The sequence below is a fragment of the Balaenoptera ricei genome, chromosome 3 (assembly GCF_028023285.1).
Source record: "Balaenoptera ricei isolate mBalRic1 chromosome 3, mBalRic1.hap2, whole genome shotgun sequence".
NCBI classification, from domain to species: domain Eukaryota; kingdom Metazoa; phylum Chordata; class Mammalia; order Artiodactyla; family Balaenopteridae; genus Balaenoptera; species Balaenoptera ricei.
In genome coordinates, this window is record NC_082641.1 from 116,659,928 (window position 1) to 116,679,465 (window position 19,538).

The 19,538-nt window shown below is 39.3% G+C and overlaps 1 protein-coding gene across 1 annotated transcript in view; it reads left to right on the top strand.

Annotated features, from left to right (window-relative positions):
- Positions 1 to 19,538, top strand: part of CTNNA1 (catenin alpha 1) — a 188,116-nt gene that overhangs the window by 18,005 nt on the left and 150,573 nt on the right. The window contains exons 2-3 of the mRNA XM_059917194.1: positions 10,206 to 10,312; positions 11,686 to 11,881. Of these exons, the coding sequence (XP_059773177.1) occupies positions 10,208 to 10,312; positions 11,686 to 11,881 (301 nt within the window). The 5' untranslated portion in view covers positions 10,206 to 10,207. The remainder of the gene's footprint in view (positions 1 to 10,205; positions 10,313 to 11,685; positions 11,882 to 19,538) is intronic.

Sequence of the window (19,538 nt, forward strand, 5' to 3'; positions counted from 1 at the left end):
TTGGACAATGATATTGTACTTGTGATTAGAAAGAGACTGCTTTTTTTTGTGGTGGAGGGAGGGGAACAGGTTTTCTTTTTGTTTACATGAACCTGTGCTTTTTTTACTATATAAATTTATTTATTTTATTTTTGGCTGCATTGGGTCTTCGTTGCTGCGCATGGGCTTTCTCTAGTTGTGGTGAGCGGGGGCTACTCTTTGTTGCGGTGTGCAGGCTTCTCATTGCAGTGGCCTCTCTTATTGCAGAGCACGGGCTCTAGGCACGTGGGCTTGTGTAGTTGTGGCACGTGGGCTCAGTAGTTGTGGCTTGCGGGCTTAGTTGCTCTGCGGCATATGGGATCTTCCCGCACCAGGGCTCGAACCCGTGTCCCCTGCATTGGCAGGCGGATTCTTAACCACTGCGCCACCAGGGAAGTCTGAACCTGTGCTTTTATACTTCTTATTTTCTTATCTCTCCTTGGCCCTCTTCCCCCAATTCCCAACTCGTTTACATTTTAGGAGAAAGTGACAAGCTTGGGGGTGGATTTTGTAAAATAGGTGTTGGAGTGAGTCTATTATTATTTTAACTTTTTGGCTGCATTGGGTCTTCGTTGCTGCGCACAGGCTTTCTCTAGTTGCAGAGAGCGGGGGCTACTCTTCCTTGCGGTGTGCAGGCTTCTCATTGCGGTGGCTTCTCTTATTGCGGAACACCGGCTCTAGGCGCAAGGGCTTCAGTAACTGCAGCACGCGGGCTCAGTTGTGGCTTGTGGGCTCTCGAGTGCAGGTTCGGTAGTTGTGGCGCATGGGCTTAGTTGCTCTGCAGTATGTGGGATCTTCCTGGACCAGGGCTCAAACCTGTGTCCCCTGCATTGGCAGGCAGATTCTTAACCACTGTGCTACCAGGGAAGTCCCTGGAGTGAGTCTTAATTTTAAAGGTTACCTTTTTTTTTTTTGACAGTAACCGGGAGATTTGAGAGTTGAGATTCCAACAGCTGTGTTAACTCTGTTTAATGCAGATGCAACCTGGCATCCCTACGACTGCCCTGAGTAATCCACAGCCCTATATCTTGTGCACTGTGACAGTTAACGTTACTGTGGGTACTTTAATTTCTAAATTTCCTGATTTGCATTTAAATGAACCATTCTAACATTGCATTAACTTAACCTTGCTGTTTAAAAAAAAATTGGCATTTAGTAGCTAGGTGCGGATATTCTAAAGCTTTGGAGCAGACACATTTTAAGAATAATGTGGCCATTCTGTTGTAAATGAACATTTAATATTTCTGGAGAAGGTATATAGCTCTTTGCACGACTGAGGCAGTTTGCCAACAATCAGCCTCCTTGGTTCTGATGGAACTATGCTTTTATTTTCTGCTTGTTGCTTCTCCATTTCTCTTTCTGTCATGAAGATTGCTAGTCAAATGCCTACCATCTCTGCCCCTTTCTGAATTTATAGTGAACTTTTGCGTTATAGCCAGGATTGCTATTTATAAGGTAATGAAGACTGAGTAACTACAGTTTTTTTTATTTCGTTCCACTAAGCATGATCCCTTCTGGAAAAACCTAAGGTTGCTGTAATTCATTAAGGTTGGCTAGCTCTAGTAGGTTTTGTAATAGATCTTGTGAAGGAGTGCTCTGTAAGTTAATTGGAAAACTAGAAATTGCCAAGATTTTAAAAGTTATTTGTTTAGTTACTCTAAACAATGCCATTAATTGTAGAGAAGCAGAAGCTATGACTAAGATTGAGGCAGGAGCTTTGTCTTGGTAGGCTTGTAAATATTTTAAAATCAGATTGCATAAATTTAATTCAGCTAATACTGTGTCTGCTCTGCATAAAGCATCTTTGCATAAAGTACCTTGCCAGCAACTTAAGGCTTATAAAGAAGCATAAGCATAGTTATCACGTTAAAACTTTAAAATACAGGTAGGAATACCACAGGCTAAACCTGGAAAAATCAATTACGTTTAATGAAACAGTTTAGAGACTACTGAGAGACCATTTAAATGAAAGGAATACTAGAATTTCAGAGCTGGAAGGACATGGAGCTTAGAATTCAACCCCTTTCATTTTATAGATGAGAAAACTGAGGATCCAGAAAGGTGAGGTCACTTGTCCAAGGTCAGAGAATAAATAAGTGACAAAGCTGGTTCCAGGAGCCATGTTCTTTCCAGAGAACGTATTTTCATTAGATTTTATTTTTTATTTTTTTATTTTTATTTTTTTTTAAACTTTGAAAAGGTCAGTATTCTTTTTTTTAAATTTATTTATTTAATTTATTTATTTTTGGCTGCGTTGGGTCTTCGTTGCTGCACGTGGGCTTTCTCTAGTTGTGGTGAGCGGGGGCTACTCTTCGTTGCGGTGCGCAGGCTTCTCATTGCGGTGGCTTCTCTTGTTGCAGATCATGGGCTCCAGGCACATGGGCTTCAGCATTTGTGGCTCTTGGGCTCTAGAACACAGGCTCAGTAGTTGTGGTGCACGGGCTTAGTTGCTCCACAGCCATGTGGGATCTTCCCGGACCAGGGCTCGAACCCGTGTCCCCTGCATTGGCAGGCGGATTCTTAACCACTGCGCCACCAGGGAAGCCCTTCATTAGATTTTTAAAAGTTCTACCTCTGCTCTTTGAAATCCTTTTAGGGTTGGGGTCACCAAAAGCATAACTTGATTCTGTAGTATAGTTTAATAACATTTGGTGTCACTCTTGGAGGGGCCTTTGATTAAAGATGCCTCCTCACAAGGCAGTCTGCTTCCATCATGGTTATTGAAAGACTTGAAAACACACTGAATGGGTTCTCAGTTTTCAAGTGTCAGTATATTTCAAGTTTCTCAATGGAAGTGAGTGATTGAGTCCTTTGCCTTAACACCTGCCTCCTCAGAGACAGTACTTAAAGAGGATGTGGAGTTCTGGGATGTGGAATCAGAAAGGACTTCAGGGGAGAATCTTGTTTAGTGATTGCAAAGTGTTGACCAACAGGGCAAACATAGTACTCAGATATGAGTGTTTGTCCCATACAGTGGTAAAATCTTTTGGAACAAGTTTCTAACATTCAAGTTGGGAGATTTAATGTAAAAATCTGCAAGTTTGGATGTCTTAAAAAATTGATCTGCTAACTAAAGGTGTGCATGATAAAGATTGCCTGGAGCTCATGGGAAGCTGGGCACATGCTTTTCCCATTTACCACTCCCTAGTGGGTCTCCCCAGACCCAGAGAGGTCAGGGTCGTTTGCAGTTCATTATTGTGCTTACACTGCATTTTTTTCCAGTTAATAAGAAAGTGAAATTATTTTGTAATTGGGAAAACAAAAGACCAAAAAGACTTTTTTTGAGAATTTAAAAATTTTTATTATCAACATGTGTACAGATCATCAGGGGACTCTTGTTCTTTCTCTAAGGCAGTCCTAATTTTTCTCCAAGTGTCTGAAGCCTTTTTCCCTGTTACTGGATTGATCCAGTCTTCCCAGGCTCACCTTGGGCAGCTTGCTCCCTCTTTGAGTTACCTCCAAACAGCTTTCCTTCTCCTTGGCAACTTCCCTGTGGCCTGAGACCTTGTCTCTCTCTCAGCTCAGGACTCTCATCCTGGTCTCCAGTTTTGCTCATCGGGCCCGAGCAATGGATTCTAAAACCATAAGAATGCACGTGTATGGTGTTTGGACCTTGATTTGCTGGTTTTCAAAAGTAATCAAGTCCTCAGGCCAGGTACCTTTCCTCAGGCAGGGGTTAGGCTAAGTGCTTTTCCCTGGGCTCCTTTCAAGAAGGCTTTTTATTTCAAGAAAAAAATGAAAGGGTGTATTTCTTTGGGAAAGTGAATTGTTGTATGTTGTACTTGTTTAATAATTAAAATCCAAATGTGACCACATGTCTTCTTGCAGCTAGCTTCGCTTAAGTTGTCTTTTGACTCCTTCCCTCTGCAACCTTTGAAAGATTTTCTGTTTTGTGTTGATGCAGTGGCTGGAATGCTAGGATACAGAAATGTGGGATCCATGGGGAAAAATCATTCCTTCTGAAATGTCTTATCTTTGACATTTGATGACATTTGCTTGAGCTGTTGTCAGTCCTGTAGCAATCTAAAGGACTCCCATCTCCTAGGGTTTACTGACTTGGGCTGATGTTTAGTGGGCAAATAACCTTTAAAAACCAAAGTATAGGCTTGACATAATATGAGTGTAGAGAGCAAATTTGCCCACTTGAAATGAAACAGATTCCCTGGAAATGGGCATTCTGTGTTACCAGATTAAGCAAATCCACATTCCTTTTGGCATTCCATCTTCAGCGATTCTAGAATTTTTAGATGATGCCTCCAGTAATATTTTCAGCTATATCTAAAGGAGTCTACCTATTTGTGCCTCAAGCATACATTTATGGGAGAGGATACAAACAGATATTTTTTATACTAAAGTTGTTAGGAGTGTACTGGTCACAGACACGCGCAGTTCTACCTTGTCCTGGTCATTATTCAAATATAGGATTTAGATGTCTGATGTTGCTTTCTGTAGAGGGTTTAGAACTGTGCTGTCCCATAAGGTAGTCACTGGTGGCTATTTAACATTAAAATGAAATAAAATAAAGATAGTCAATTCTCAGCTACACTAGCCACATTTCAAGACGTCTCTCTCTCCTCTCCTCTCCTCTCCCCCCTCCCCCCTCCTTGTTCTCTCCCTGTCCTCTCCCTCTCCTCCTACCTTCTCCTTCCCCTCTGCTCCTCCTCCCTTCTCTTCTCTCCTGCTACCCCTCCCTCTCTCCATCCTGTCTCTCATTTTTCCCTTCAATTTCCCTCTGTTCCTTATCTTTCTCCTCTCTCCCTCCTTTTCTTCTCCTTCCCACTCTTCCTCCTATTTTCCATTCTTCTCTGTATATATGCATATATTTAATACATTAGTTTTTTTCTAAACCATATGAGAGTAAGTTGCAGACATCATTCCCATTACATGTCACAAGGACATAGCTACAATATAATGATGGGAATTTGAAAATTTAACATTGATACATTACTATTTATTATCTATTTCAGAGTCCCTGCTCAAATTTTATCAGTTGTCTCAATTTTTTTTTCCTCCTAATACAATTTTCAGTCCAGAATGACTGCATTTAGTTTTCATGTCTTTTTTAGCCTCTTTTAATTTGGAAGAATTTCTCAGCCTATCTTTGTTTTTTCCTACCTTGACATTTTTTTTTTTAAACATCTTTATTGAAGTATAATTGCCTTACAATGGTGTGTTAGCTTCTGCTTTATAACAAAGTGAATCAGTTATACATATACATATGTTCCCATATCTCTTCCCTCTTGCATCTCCCTCCCTCCCACCCTCCCCATCCCACCCCTCTAGGTGGTCACAAAGCACCGAGCTGATCTCCCTGTGCTATGCGGCTGCTTCCCACTAGCTATCTGTTTTACATTTGGTAGTGTATATATGTCCATGACACTCTCTCACCCTGTCACATCTCACCCCACCCCCTCCCCATATCCTCAAGTCCATTCTCTAGTACTACCTTGACATTTTTGAGGACTGTATAGCTAGTTATTCTGTAGAATATCCATCACTTTGAGTTTGTCTGATGTTTCCTCATGACAAGATTGAGGTTATGTAATATTGGTAGGAAATACCACAGAAGGTGATGCTGTATCCTTCTCAGTGCATTGTACCAGGGGGTACATGATGTCCATTTGTCCCATTATTAGGGATGTTAATTTTTGTCACTTGGCTAAGGTGGTGTTTGCCAGGTTTCTGTACTGCAATGTTATATTTCCCCCTTGGTAATCAGTAATCTGTTGGGAGTTACTATGAGACTATGTAAGTACTCAGTTTCTTAGTAAACTTTTCATCTGTTTGCTTTAGCATTCTTTGATAATTCTTGCCTGAATATTATTGTGATGTTTCCTAAATGGTGATTTTTGTAAATATGTTATTCCTTCTCTATTCGTTAATTTCCTATTACGGAGGAACTTTTCTTCTCTTTTGTTCATATTATCGTGGACTCATTCAGTGGATCACAGTCTGTTTTATTTAATTTAATGTTCACAAAAGCCATCTAAAGATAATGATAGTCTTTTTTCTTTATTATTATTTTTCTTTTCTTTATTTTTTTGGCTGCATCGGGTATTATTATTATTTTTCTTTATTTTTTTGGCTGCGTCGGGTCTTAGTTGCAGCACACTGGATCTTTGTTGAGGCATGCAGGATCTTTCGTTGTGGCTCGCAGGCTTCTCTCTAGCTGTGGTGCACGGGCTCCAGAGGGTGTGGGCTCTGTAGTTTGTGGCACTCAGGCTCTCTAGTTGAGACGCGAGAGCTCAGTAGTTGTGGCGCGTGGGCTTAGTTGCCCCGTGGCATGTGGGATCTTAGTTCCCCGACAGGGGTCGAACCTGTGTGCCCTGCATACAGGTAAAGAAGGTGGATTCTTTACCACTCGACCACCAGGGAAGTCCCTGATAGTCTTTTTCTAAAAAGTAAATGATAGTTTTATTTTATAAATGAGGAAACAAGTTCAAAGTGATTAAGTGATGATCAAGCCTGCCTTTTGATTATATTGTCCTTACAATTTGTAAAATAAAGATTCTGCTTTTTTTCATTACAAAAACAACTTTCTAAATACCTGTAATTTTATAAAATCAGAAAATACAATTATAAAAAAGAATGTTAAAACCACTCATAATCCCCAAATCTTAGAGGTAACATCATTGTTAATATTTTGGTTTATATATTCCCCTGCAGTTATACTTCATATTGTTTTCAAAATCCCCTTTCCGTCTTCAGTAGTATGTATTTTGAACATTTTCTCATAAACCTCTACATTTTCCCCATTTTTAAAATGAGAAATTTCAGGTATACACACCCAGCCACACACTACATGTCTTCCATCTAATTTAACATTTATGAATATTTTTTCATAATTCCTTGGTCTCTCTGTGTATGTATTTTTACTTTAGCTGAATTTGAAAGTTGCAGTCATCTTGACATTTCACCCCTAGATATTTCAACATGCATCTCCTAAAAATAGTACTTTTTCTATATAGCCACAATTCATTATCACATCTATGAAATTGAGCATTAATGCCATAATATAATCTAACATTTAATATTAAAAATTTACCAATTTTCCTGCAAATGTCTTCTTAATAGCTTTTTGTTTCAAACTGGGATCCAAACAATATACAGGTATTGCATTAGATTCTTAGGTCTCCTGAGCCTTTTAGTCTAAAATACTCCCCACACCCCCCATATTGACTTTTTGACGAGTTAAGATCCTGTTGTCTTGTAGGATGCCTTACATTCTGGATTTGTCTGTTACCTCATGGTGTTGTTTAACATGCATCTGTATCCCCTATAAATTTCTATACTTCTATACTTCTATATAAACTTGCAATACAGTCTAGGTTAGGGTTTCTTAACCTGCACTGAATTTGAATTGGAAAAATTTTGTCTTTGTTGTTATTATTAATAGGAATTTAGCATTTCCTTCTATTATTAACAATAGAAAACCAACTCCAGTTTTCAGTTGAACCTCTAACTTTGTCCCACTAGTAGGAATCTCAGTGCTTTTCATATGTGCAGCAATTGTAATGTATTTTGAAAAAGTGCGTGTTCATTATTACTTTGAAGTAGTTATCAGACTTCTTGACATTTTTTTAAAAAAATTATTTATTTATTTTTTTGGCTGCGTTGGGTCTTCCTTGCTGTGCGCGGGCTTTCTCTAGTTGCGGCGAGCGGGGGCTACTCTTTGTTGCAGTGTACGGGCTTCTCATTGCGGTGGCTTCTCTTGTTGCAGAGCAGGGGCTCTAGGCGCACAGGCTTCAGTAGTTGTGGCACACGGGCTCAGTAGTTGTGGCTCGCAGGTTCTAGAGTGCGGGCTCAGTAGTTGTGGTGCACGGGCTTAGTTGCTCCACGGCATGTGGGATCTTCCTGGACCAGGGCTCGAACCCGTGTCCCCTGCATTGGCAGGCAGATTCTTAACCACTGCACCGCCAGGGAAGTCCCTTGACATCTTATTTAATATGTTAATTAAGAGCGTATATATTACTGCATCACACATTTGTGAAGTATTTTTATAGCTAAATTTCAGTATATGTGTTTCCTTGGTAATCCTTTGAATTGTATTTCATGCATTTAAAAAAAGTTCTGAGAAAGGGTCTATAGCTACCCTGTGCAGTACTGAAGCCACTAGCCACATATGGCTATTGAGCCCTTGAAGTGTGGCTTGTCTGAATTTAAATGTGCCTTAAGTGTAAAACACATCCCAGATTTCCAACACTTAGTACTTATGTAAACATCTCTAATTAAAAAAAACTGATGACATAACTAAACGATAATATTTTAGATATACTGTTTTAAATAAAATATATTATTGAAATTAATTTCATCAGTTTCTTTTTACTTTTTTAACACGGCTACTAGAAAAATTTAAATTACGTAGGTGACTTGTATCAATCATATTTCTATTGGACAACATTAGTCTATAGGCTTTACTAGACTGCTAAAGGGATCCGTACATTGAAAAAGGTTTAGAATCCCTGTGCAGAGGCTTCATTAGACTCAGATTAAACATTTAGTTTTAATTTTGCTGTTGCACAGCTAACTTTGCTCAGTTTATAGTAATACAGAGGCTCTTGAAAAACATTTAAAACTTATTTTTCATTAAGAATACTTTTTAGGAAACGTAGGGCACTTCATATTTCATTATGTTAGGCATATACTATCAGAGTTGCATTATTAGCAATACTAAGTTTAGTTATTTAAGGGGATGATTATTAGATCTCAACATTGTAAAGGTATATCTTGCCCCCTTTGTAATTAGTAAGTAACCTGTTCAGGTGATACTTTGGCACCTTACAAATACCCTATTCCCCAAAAGCCTATCACCTAATGGTGTTAACATTCATTGATAATCCGTGTTTGAATCAGTTATCACACTGGGGTTTGCAAAATGGTCATTTTCTAATTCTATTCTACATTTATGGTACAGAAATTCTCTTCCCACCCCCTTTCTTTTGAGGATCCCTGTGGTCATAGGATAGCTATCTAATAGGCAGTTACAGTCATCATTTATTCTTCTTGATACTCAACTTGTGAATTTAGCCAATGGAGCCCTTGGTTCTTGTATCTTTTTGATATGATCTTGTTAGTCTTTGTGTCTTTCCTTGCTTTCTGCACAATAGGATATATCAGACCTGTAATAAACCTTTTTTTTTTAAAGGAAATAGTATTTAATAGAAATACCTGGGCAGTGAGAACACTAATTTTTGTTTTTTTCTAAATTTTGTCAGTATAGTTTTTTAAGAGTAACACAGTATCCCCTTGTGTGGTTGGTTGTGTGATTTATTCAGTGATCTGTTGTTTGAAATTTAGGTAGCTTCCAGTTTTTAATGATTGTATACAGTGCTGATGTGAACATCATTGTATCCAAGTTTTTACATGTACCTTAATTTTTGCCTTAGAATAAAAATTGAGGGGTAGAATTTCTTGTTCACAAAAATGCAGCCTTTTAAGGTTTTATAGTTCTATGAACAGTTTGTTGTCTGGAAAGTTTTAGTGTTTACCTCAACTACATGTCTCACCTGGTTTTCTGGTTTTTCTTTAATCTTTGAGGCACTACTTTTAGAAACAAACACCAACTGCTTGGTATTTTGGCTGAAGTCTTTTCCCTTAGTCTTAAAGCCTCTGTCTAATGGAGGTTTACCTTGACACTGATACAGTGATAGTTGACTAAGTGTGACTTGAAATTTCTTCTGGCTACAAGTGATAATAGCTGTAGGTGCAGAGGGCAGTAGGCTTAAGCATTATGTTTTAATACAGTAAGACAAGATATTCTCTAAGAATCCATCAAACATTGAAGTGAGGTTTACCTTTTAGATAATAGTGTATTATAAATATTTTGGAATAAGAAAAACCAGAATCTTCTGTATTAGTCTTCTGTCACTTTAGCTTTTCATCCTAATTCTAAGTCAGTGTGGAAAAACTGGAGGTAGAAGTGTTTTGGTGCCAGAGAAGCCGAAAGGGAAAAGCTCTGTGTGTTTGGGAATGCCCTCTTACGGTAGTCCTAATGTTTGTAAACTCGAAATCTTAAGTGTAAGAGGTTGTAAGAATTATGGGCCCTCACGTGCAGGCTGGTAAGAATTTTTTTCATCTTGTGGTGATTGTAGCTTTCCTGGTATAAAAGTCCTTAAGTAGGAGAAGATTTGTTATATGTTTCATGTTTGTGTTTGATACTTGCCTGACTTTGTCTTTTTCTCTTTCAGAAATGACTGCTGTCCACGCAGGCAACATAAACTTCAAATGGGACCCCAAAAGTCTAGAGATCAGGACTCTGGCAGTTGAAAGACTGTTGGAGCCTCTTGTTACCCAGGTAAGAATCTGCAAACAAATACATAGTTGTTGTAACATGGTTCCATAGCAATAGGCCCGGGTAATAAACACAAGGCAAGGTTATTTAGTTCAAAGCCTTAATTTCAGTGGTTGAGTTTAGACTGATAGTAATGAGACAGTTTGGCTCCACTAATAGTTAAATATTGATGTGTGGCTTCATTTAGCCCTTTAGAAACACATTTGCTGCCATTTTTTCAGTCTTATTGGCAGTAATAGGGGCTAGTGGTATGTAGTGTGACTAATACTTAAAAGTATTTCCAAAAAAGATAGGATTCGTATCCTTGACTGTTAAGCCTCTTCACCCTGCTTAACACACCTTTTGTTGTCTAGGATTGATTAACAGGTCATTTAACTTGAGGGTGTAGGTTTGGTATGTTTTGTTACAAGTACGGATATCACAGTGTGATGACATTTCATTAACTGTTAGCAACTAGCTATGCACTTTTAGTGTTTTGGCACATTTTACTCCTGGGTGTGTGTGTGTGAGAGAGAGAGAGACAGACAGACAGACAGATACCGTGCGAGCACGAAAATGAGATGTAATGGCATGTGCTGTCTTTTTAAAAAACTCCATTCTAGCTCATAAATATAAACTAGTATTATAAATAAGTAAGTAAGTAAGTAGAGTGTGTGGTAATACTTGAGAATATTTACCTTCTTGGAGCCCGTCTACTGCAGCTCTCAGTTAGGTCTTCCGTGGACCGCGTTACACTAATAAATGTTTAGTCATCTTCAACCTATACAGATCGTCATTATTATATGCGTTAATGATGGTTAATGTCTGGGACTTAAAACACCATCACAGTAGGCAGCTTTGGGCAATTGTTCCTTTCTTTATTAAGGGCCTTTCCTAATTAATTGCGATTTATGTGAATAAACTGAAAAGATTTCAGAAGCAAGTTATCTTAAAACATTTTGCACAGGTTGAAAACATGGAAAAATGTGACCTCCAGGCAGATCTAATAAATTCATTGTTAACCTCTTTCTAACCTTCTTGATGACATGCAGTAGAGACATGTAACTTGTTTGTTACCAGTTTTTAATTTGTAAAATGAAGCTTAAAAACCTAATGATCATGTTTGAGGAATTAAAATATTCATTATATTTCTTAGCTTACACATTGAGATAGCTAAATTATTTTGGAAACTAAATAGAGTATCATTCCTGAATATCTTAAATATGGAGAGAGTTGTATGTTATTTGTTAATGCTTAATGGAATCTCATAAGTGTGATGTTTCATTTTATTATGAATAATTTATTCTTGCTACCTTTAAAGATGTTAGTCGTTCTGTTTTTTTTTTTTTTTTAATTTTAATTGACTACAATTTAATTTTCAAAAATGAAACTTTTAGGTTACAACCCTGGTAAACACCAATAGCAAGGGGCCCTCTAATAAGAAGAGAGGTCGTTCTAAGAAGGCCCATGTTTTGGCTGCATCTGTTGAACAGGCAACTGAGAATTTCTTGGAGAAGGGGGATAAAATTGCAAAGGAGAGTCAGTTTCTCAAGGAGGAGCTTGTGGCTGCTGTAGAAGATGTTCGAAAACAAGGTAGGTCAATATTGCTTTTTATATAGAGAGGGGCAGGCCTTTCTAGAAAAATAATCCTTGAAGGTGACTTTTTGTGGTCAGTATTTTCATTCTTACATGCTTGCCAGTTGCTCAAGTAACTATGAATGTTCACTTAGTGGAGATGTATTAAGTTGTACTGGCTTAAGCTTTAATCAGGAGAGATTAACAAAGGAACGTCTTTTTTGGAGAATCTGAATCCAGTTCTCTTGGGTGTTCCAAATAATAGCTGAGTCTTAGAAATGTTATAGCACAATTTGATAGGAAATAAATGGGGCAGAAGTTTATCTTTTATCCTATGTAATAGCTCTTAGTTTGTGCTGAAGATGTAAGGGTGATAAAATGGAAAAATGTCCAGCCATTCTGAAAATACACTAGAAACTGCTTCATTCTGTCAGACTGGTATGTTAAATCAGCCATGCATATTTGCACTGGCTTGAGTTTAAAATAATTTAAATGTGAGCTTAAGGGAAACATTTTTTTTGGGAAACTCAGAAGTAGTAAAAAGTGAAATTGTAACCCACAGCTTATCAGTAGTTACTATTAGAAAAACTGTCATCACTATGATGTAATAAGCACGATATAAGAGGACTTTATTTAAAAAATTTTTTTATTTTATATTGGAATATAGTTGATTAACAGTGTTGTATTAGTTTCAGGTGTACAGTAAAGTGATTCAGTTATACATATACATGTATTGGTTATCTAGATAAGAGGACTTTAAATCTGGACGATTAACTTCTTGAAACCTGCAGTTTTGTGTTAAACTTCTGGTCCAGCAGGAGGACTTCAACAAAGACATAGGTTTTTTTACGGCTGTTGGATATCATCTAAGGTGAACTGACCTCCTGCTCTGTGCATGTGCTTTACTGGCTTTTGGGAGAACCTCAGTGGCTCTCTGATGGCTGACAGCAATGTACATAGTCCCTTGGAATCTTAAGTCAAATTCATCCCTGTGACAGTACCCAAAAAGAGCAGTGCATTAAATGGAGATGCTATCTCCCATTGTTCTGAGTTTGCGAATAAATATTTCTAATACTGCAAATGATGAGATTACTTAAGTTCCATAATACTAGCTAGGTGGATGTGTTAGTTTTCTCTGGCTGCCATAATAAATTACTACAAACTTGGTAGCTTAGAACAACAGAAATTTTTTTTTGAAGTTCTGGAGGCCCGATATCTGAAATCAAGGCGTCAGCAGGGTTGATTTTTTCTTGGGGCCTCAGATGAAGAATCTGTTCCATGTTCTTTCCTGGCTTCTGTTTGTTGCTGGCAATCCTTGTCATTCCTTGGCTTATAGACGCATCACTTCAATATCTGGCTTTTTTTGTCACATGGTATTTATTCTCCCATGTATCTCTGTGTTGCAAAGTTACCTCTTATAAGGACATTAGTGACTGATTTAGGGTCCACCCAGTATGACCTCATCTTAATTTGGTTATATCTGCAAAGACCCTATATCTAAATAAGGCCACATTCACAGGTTCTGGGTGGACTTGAATTTTGGCGGGACACTATCAACTTGGTAGAGTGGGTTTTTAATGAATTTATTTTAAAGTGGTTTAATTTTCCAATTCAGGACAATTTTTGAGCTTCCTGTTGAGGAAATCAGGATGCTGTTACTTCATAGACCTCAGAAAGTTTTGTTTCCTAGGCCTTCTTGCCTCCTCTAATGAAACTCACAGTCTTAACAGGTGAATTTGGTCAAGTGTTCATTGTCTAGTGACTAAGACATTTATTTTCAAAATAAAGCTTAATTATTGCAAGAAACTTTTTTTTCCACTGTATATGTTCCTTGTTTCAGAAGTTACTCTGATACAAATCTGTAGCAATCATGGTATAATACACTCTCCCCAAGCACCCCCCCATTATGAATGCATATCTAAATTTCTGTTTCTTTGTTTTTTTTGTTTATATCTGAGAAAATCTTTTATGTGGCTCTGACTCATAAATACTTGTTCGTCCCAGTCCAGCTTTGCAATTATTTTTGATCTATTCATGATTTAGTCACCATAATTTTCCTTCTCCTTGCAGGAAGACAAAACAAAACAAAAGTAAAACTAAAGCAAATATATAACTGCCTGTCATGATCGTTACTGTATCAGATGTGAAAGGCTGAAGTGCCTTGCCTTTTTTCTGTTGGCTTACTTTTTTCTCTGGTGATTGTTAACAAATGGTGATGCAGCCTCTCTCCTATCATAAGTAGAAAATACGTGGTATGGGAATGGTTAAGCACAGATTCTTTAGTCAACCAAACCTTGTTGGTTATGTTGTTGAAGCTGTTTACTCATCATTTGAAACCCTGAAGTGATGTTAATATATCTGCAGATTCTTTGACACCTCTCTGTTTAGAAAGTGGCGTCTAACTTTGATTCTCTTGAATGTGTGTTGTACTTAGAGACTCTTGGTTCTATAAAGAATAGAATGTGATGAGGAAGTTACACTATTTACTTTCGAAGCAAAGTCATAAAAAGAGTGTTGTATCCTCTTATCTCTTTCTCATGGGTTATTCACTCTGGGGGAAGCTGGCTGCTATGTTACACAAGGACACTCAGGAGGTCTTGTGGAGAGGAACTGATGTCTCCTGTACCAATTTGCCAAGCATGTAAGTAAGCTGCCTTGGAAGCACATCCCCCAGCTACAGTGAAGTTTCAGGTGATGGCAGCCCCAACCAACCCTGAATTCCTGACCCACAGAAAACTTGGGGAGATAATAAATATTTATTTCAAGCAACCAAATTTTGGGGTAATTTATTGGGTAGGGAAAGATAATTCATGCAAAAACCTTTCCCGGGCCCGCTTTCAGTGGTCCTGAGCACTTATGCAAAACTCTGACCTAACTGCTCTGAATTTTACTGGCATATAAAATGTAGAGTAATTATGATTTATCTAGCACTCCATAGCAGATTGACTAATGAAGCAGAGTTAGAATCCTTTGCATTTTAAGTCTGTTGCTTACCCACTGAAACACTTATAAAGGATGTATATTTATTTATTTTTATTTATTTATTTTTGGCTGCGTTGGGTCTTTGTTGCTGGTCATGGGCTTTCTCTAGTTGCAGCGAGCAGGGCTACTCTTCATTGCGGCGAGCAGGGCTACTCTTCATTGTGGCGCTCGGGCTTCTCATTGCAGTGACTTCTCTTGTTGCAGAGTGGGCTCTAGGTGCGTGCACTTCATTAGTTGTGGCACGCGGGCTCAGTAGTTGTAGCTCACGGGCTCTAGAGCGCAGACTCAGTAGTTGTGGCGCACAGGCTTAGTTGATCTGCGGCATGTGGGATCCTCCCGGACCAGGGTTCGAACCCGTGTCCCCTGCACTGGCAGGCGGATTCCTAACCACTGCACCACCAGGGAAGTCCCTAAAGGATGTATAAAAAGATTATTTCGTTCCAAATTAATGTGGGCTACTTTTGCCTAGTACAAGTTGGCATTTTTTTTTTTTTTTTTTTTTTTTGGGTAAAGTTCAAGTAGTAAGTATTTTAGACCTTATTGGCGATAAGGTCTTTCTTGACACTATTGAGTTCTGCAGTTGTGTTGGGAAAGCAGCTATTCAGTACATAAACAAATGGGCATGGCTGTATTCCAAGGAAAACTTGTTTATAAAAACAGGGAGTTGGCCAGATTTGACCCACAGGCTGTAGTTAGCTGACCTCTGATCTAGGGTTAAAGATATGAGCTTACTGTTTTCAAATAAATAATTGATTTAGGTACTTATAATGCTTTTGAGCCAAAAATTGGACCTTCTATATCTTTGAGTTTGTACAAGCCCTGTGCTTTCTGTGCAGTCATAATTAATAACCAGAGACTTGAATGCATGCAGTTTTTCAGCATAACTTAATTTTCTTTTTGTATTTGCCCCTGATTACATGAATAATAAACACAAACATTTGTGAGTACACTAAAACGTTATCATAACACTGTCAGTTGGTAAAACATTCACATACATAAATGCAGGGTCACTTTACCTCAAGACCAGGTGAGTCTCCTGTCGTGGATGGGAGCCAATTATCAATTGCATGGCCTCCAAACCCCTGTGATCTAGGGATTTCATTGTACTGCTAGTCAGCCCAAACTAGTTGTTAACTACCTTATATGGGCTGAGGCATACATGTGCCTCATAGAGATGTGCTTTTTTGGGACCCTGCCCACCCCCCATGTTCCCCTCCCTGATTAGGTCATTCTTACTTTATACTTTTTCTTCCTAGCTCTTAGCATAATGATAATTAAATAATTGGTTGTCTTCCCCTCTCTAGGCTCCAGCAGGGTAGGTTCTGTGCTGGTCTGGTGACTGTTCTCTGGGCAGCTATCATGGTGCCTGTTCTATGATAGGCACTTAAGTGTTTGAGGAAGGTAATTGACTATGTTCTCCAAGAATTATGTGAGCAATGGCTCTTTCCAAAAATTAAGGTGAGTTTCCTCCCCACTGCCAAATGTCAATGCAGGGATACTGGTGGAGAATCTTACCTTAAAAAAAAAGAAATTGAGATAATAATTCACTTAACATAAAATTCACCCTTTTAAAATGTATATGATTCAGTGGTTTTTAGTATATTCACAGAATTGTGCAGCTGTCACCATTATTTAATTCCAGAACATTTTCATTGCCCCCAAAAGAAATCTCATACCCATTAGCATTCATTCCTTATACATATATTGATTTTTAAAAAAAATTTATTTAATTTATTTATTTTTGGTCACGTTGCATCTTCGTTGCTGCACACGGCTTTCTCTAGTTGTGGTGAGCGGGAGCTACTCTTCGTTGCGGTGTGTGTGCTTCTCATTTCAGTGGCTTCTGTTGTTGCGGAGCATGGGCTCTAGGCGCGCAGGTTCCAGTAGTTGTGGTACGTGGGCTCAGTAGTTGTGGCTCGCGGGCTTAGTTGCTCTGCGGCATGTGGGATCTTCCCGGACCAGGGCTCGAACCCACGTCCCCTGCATTGGCAGGTGGATTCTTAACCACTCCGCCACCAGGGAAGCCCATATATTGATTAACGATACCTGGAAAAGAGTATTCATGAGTCCTTGAATAGGGCTCTGATGAGCAAAAGAGGGCCCTTAACTGATTAGGAGACATCCAAGGGACAGAGATGGGAAAGCCTAAATGAAACTTGTTTGAAAAGGGGGAGACATTAAAAAAGGAGGACCAGTGATGGTAAATTGGAAGTTGACTGATGAGGAATAGTTTCTACTAGAACAGGGTGTTTTAATCCATTAGTTACAATTCACAGTTAGATCTCAAAGGCCAAGAACAGAGACTTGCTGCTGCATCAGTGACTTCTTCCCTACAGCTCTTGGGCATTTCTGGGTGGAGGAGGGAGGAGAAGGCCCCAGAATCTGAGGTGCACCTTTATGTATTCCCGCACGGCTTCTAATGATACTCTGTTCGGTAAAGGGGCCAATGATTGGTGTACTGCGCAACAGTGGATTTCCTGGGAAGAAGCTTGTTGTGTTTAGAGAGACCAGAGTGGGGAAGGGGCTGGGTGACCATGTGTGGTCTCTGATGCAGAGAGACTGTCTTCAGGAATTCCCTGGCAGTCCAGTGGTTAGGACTCAGTGCTTCCACTGCAGCGGTCCCCAACCTTTTTGGCACCAGGGGCCCATTTTGTGGAGGACAATTTTTCCACGGATGGGGGCGGGGATGGTTCAGGTGGTAATGCGAGCGATGGGGAGCAGGCAGATGAAGCTTCGCTCCCTTGCCCGCACCTCCTTTGCACCTCCTGCTGTGCGGCCCGGTTCCTAACAGTCCGCCGCACCTGTCCGTGGCCTGGGGTTTGGGGACCCCTGCTGTAGGGGGCCTAGTTTCAATCCCTGGTCAGGGAACTAAGATCCTGCATGCAGAGCGGCGCGGCCAAAAAAAAAAAAAGGCAGACAGACAGGAGGCTGTTTTTCCTGTTTCATCTTGGAGCTTATAATCAGGACATATGGAAATGTAAATTAATAATAGCATGAGTGTCATGCAAAGAATGGAGTGGACTAGGAGGTAAGCATGGGATTAGAAAAGCTTCCTATAGGTGCAGTAGTGGATCTTGAAAGGTGAAAGAAGGGAGGGGAAAAAGTCATTCAGGTAAGAAAACCAGCAGACAGAGCAAGATGTGGGTGAGGAACAGTGAGGGTTCTGACTGGAGAGGAGTGCTGGGAGGAGAGGTTGGATAAGAAAGCTTGGAAGCTAGATTTTAGAGGGTGGCTTGGAATGCCAGGTGAAGAAGGGAGCACTGTCTGGGAAATGATACAGGATTAGAGGGTTCTGTGGCTGGAACAGGTCTCCCAGGTTCAGGTTCCCATATATTTAAATATATGTAGTGACTCAGGACTTGCTACCTCTGGAAGCAGCTTTTTCCAGCCTTGTGTTTATTTTTAAAGCTTTTTTCTTCTTAAATTAAACTGAAATATGTCTCCTTAACTTTGTTCCTGTTTTAAGAATTTCTGCCATCTGGGCAACACAGAATAGGAAAAAAAGTGGTGTTTGGGGGAGATTAGTTTCTCAGGTGTGTGCAGGAAGCTTTAAAGTGGTTGGGGGAGAGCCTGGAGGCCAGACCAACAGTCAGGAAACCATCAAGGTGGTGGGCGGTGAGATGGTGCTATTAAGGACAGGACTGCTGCAACAGACCATGGAAAGGGAGAGTTGGCCAGTTGTCAAGCAGGTTTACTGCCAGCTTGGCCTCTGGTAAATGGCTAATTTTCTTTATAGATAAAACTAAGGGACCTGGTATGTGAAAAATTACAATATTTTCTTCAGACTTGAATCACTTAGGGTATATATTGAGGCAGTGTGTGCTACTAAAAACTCCAGGTGAATTACCTAAAATTAGCATACGCTCCTCAGTTTAGAGCCATTCTAAGATTCTGGTGTGCAGTTTTCCATCAAGTTGAAAAAAATTCCATTACATTATTTGCTTCAGTGTTTATTTACACTACTAAAAAGTCAACTAACAGATTATTTTTTTTTAACTTTTTATTTTGATTCACAGGAATTTGCAAAGATAGTACAGAGCAGTGCAGTATACCTTTACCCAGTTTCCCCCAATGGTTACATTTTATGGAACTATAGTATAGTATCAACTCCAGGAAACTGACACTGGCACAGTAATTCTCTGGTTTTATCACCTGTGAAGATTTGTGTAACCATCTCTGCAGTCAAGATACAGAACTATTCCATCACCACAAAGCTCTCCCTCATGCTACCCCTTATAGTCATACCCATGTTGCTTATATTCCCCACCATCCCTAGCCCTTGGCAACTAATCTGTCTCCATCTCTAATTCTGTCATTCCCAGAATATTGTATAAGTGGAATCATACAGTATAATATACTGTATATGAATATATGACCTTTTGAAATTGGCTTTTTTTTTTTTTTTTCCACTCAACATGTTGCCCTTGAGAGCCATCCAAGTAGGTGTGTCTGTCAGTAGTTTGTCTGTGAGTACTCCATGGTGTGGATGTAGCTTGTCTTTTCATCCTCTTAACAGGTCTTTTGCATAGTTTTTAATTTTGATGAAGTCCAGTTTATTGATATCCCCCCCATTTATGGATTGTGCTTTTTTTTTTTTTTTGTCTTCAGCTAAGACAGCAAAAGAGATGATTTATTGTTACATGTTACATTCAGCCACAACTGAGAATAGAACTAGTCCAGTATGTCAAAGGTC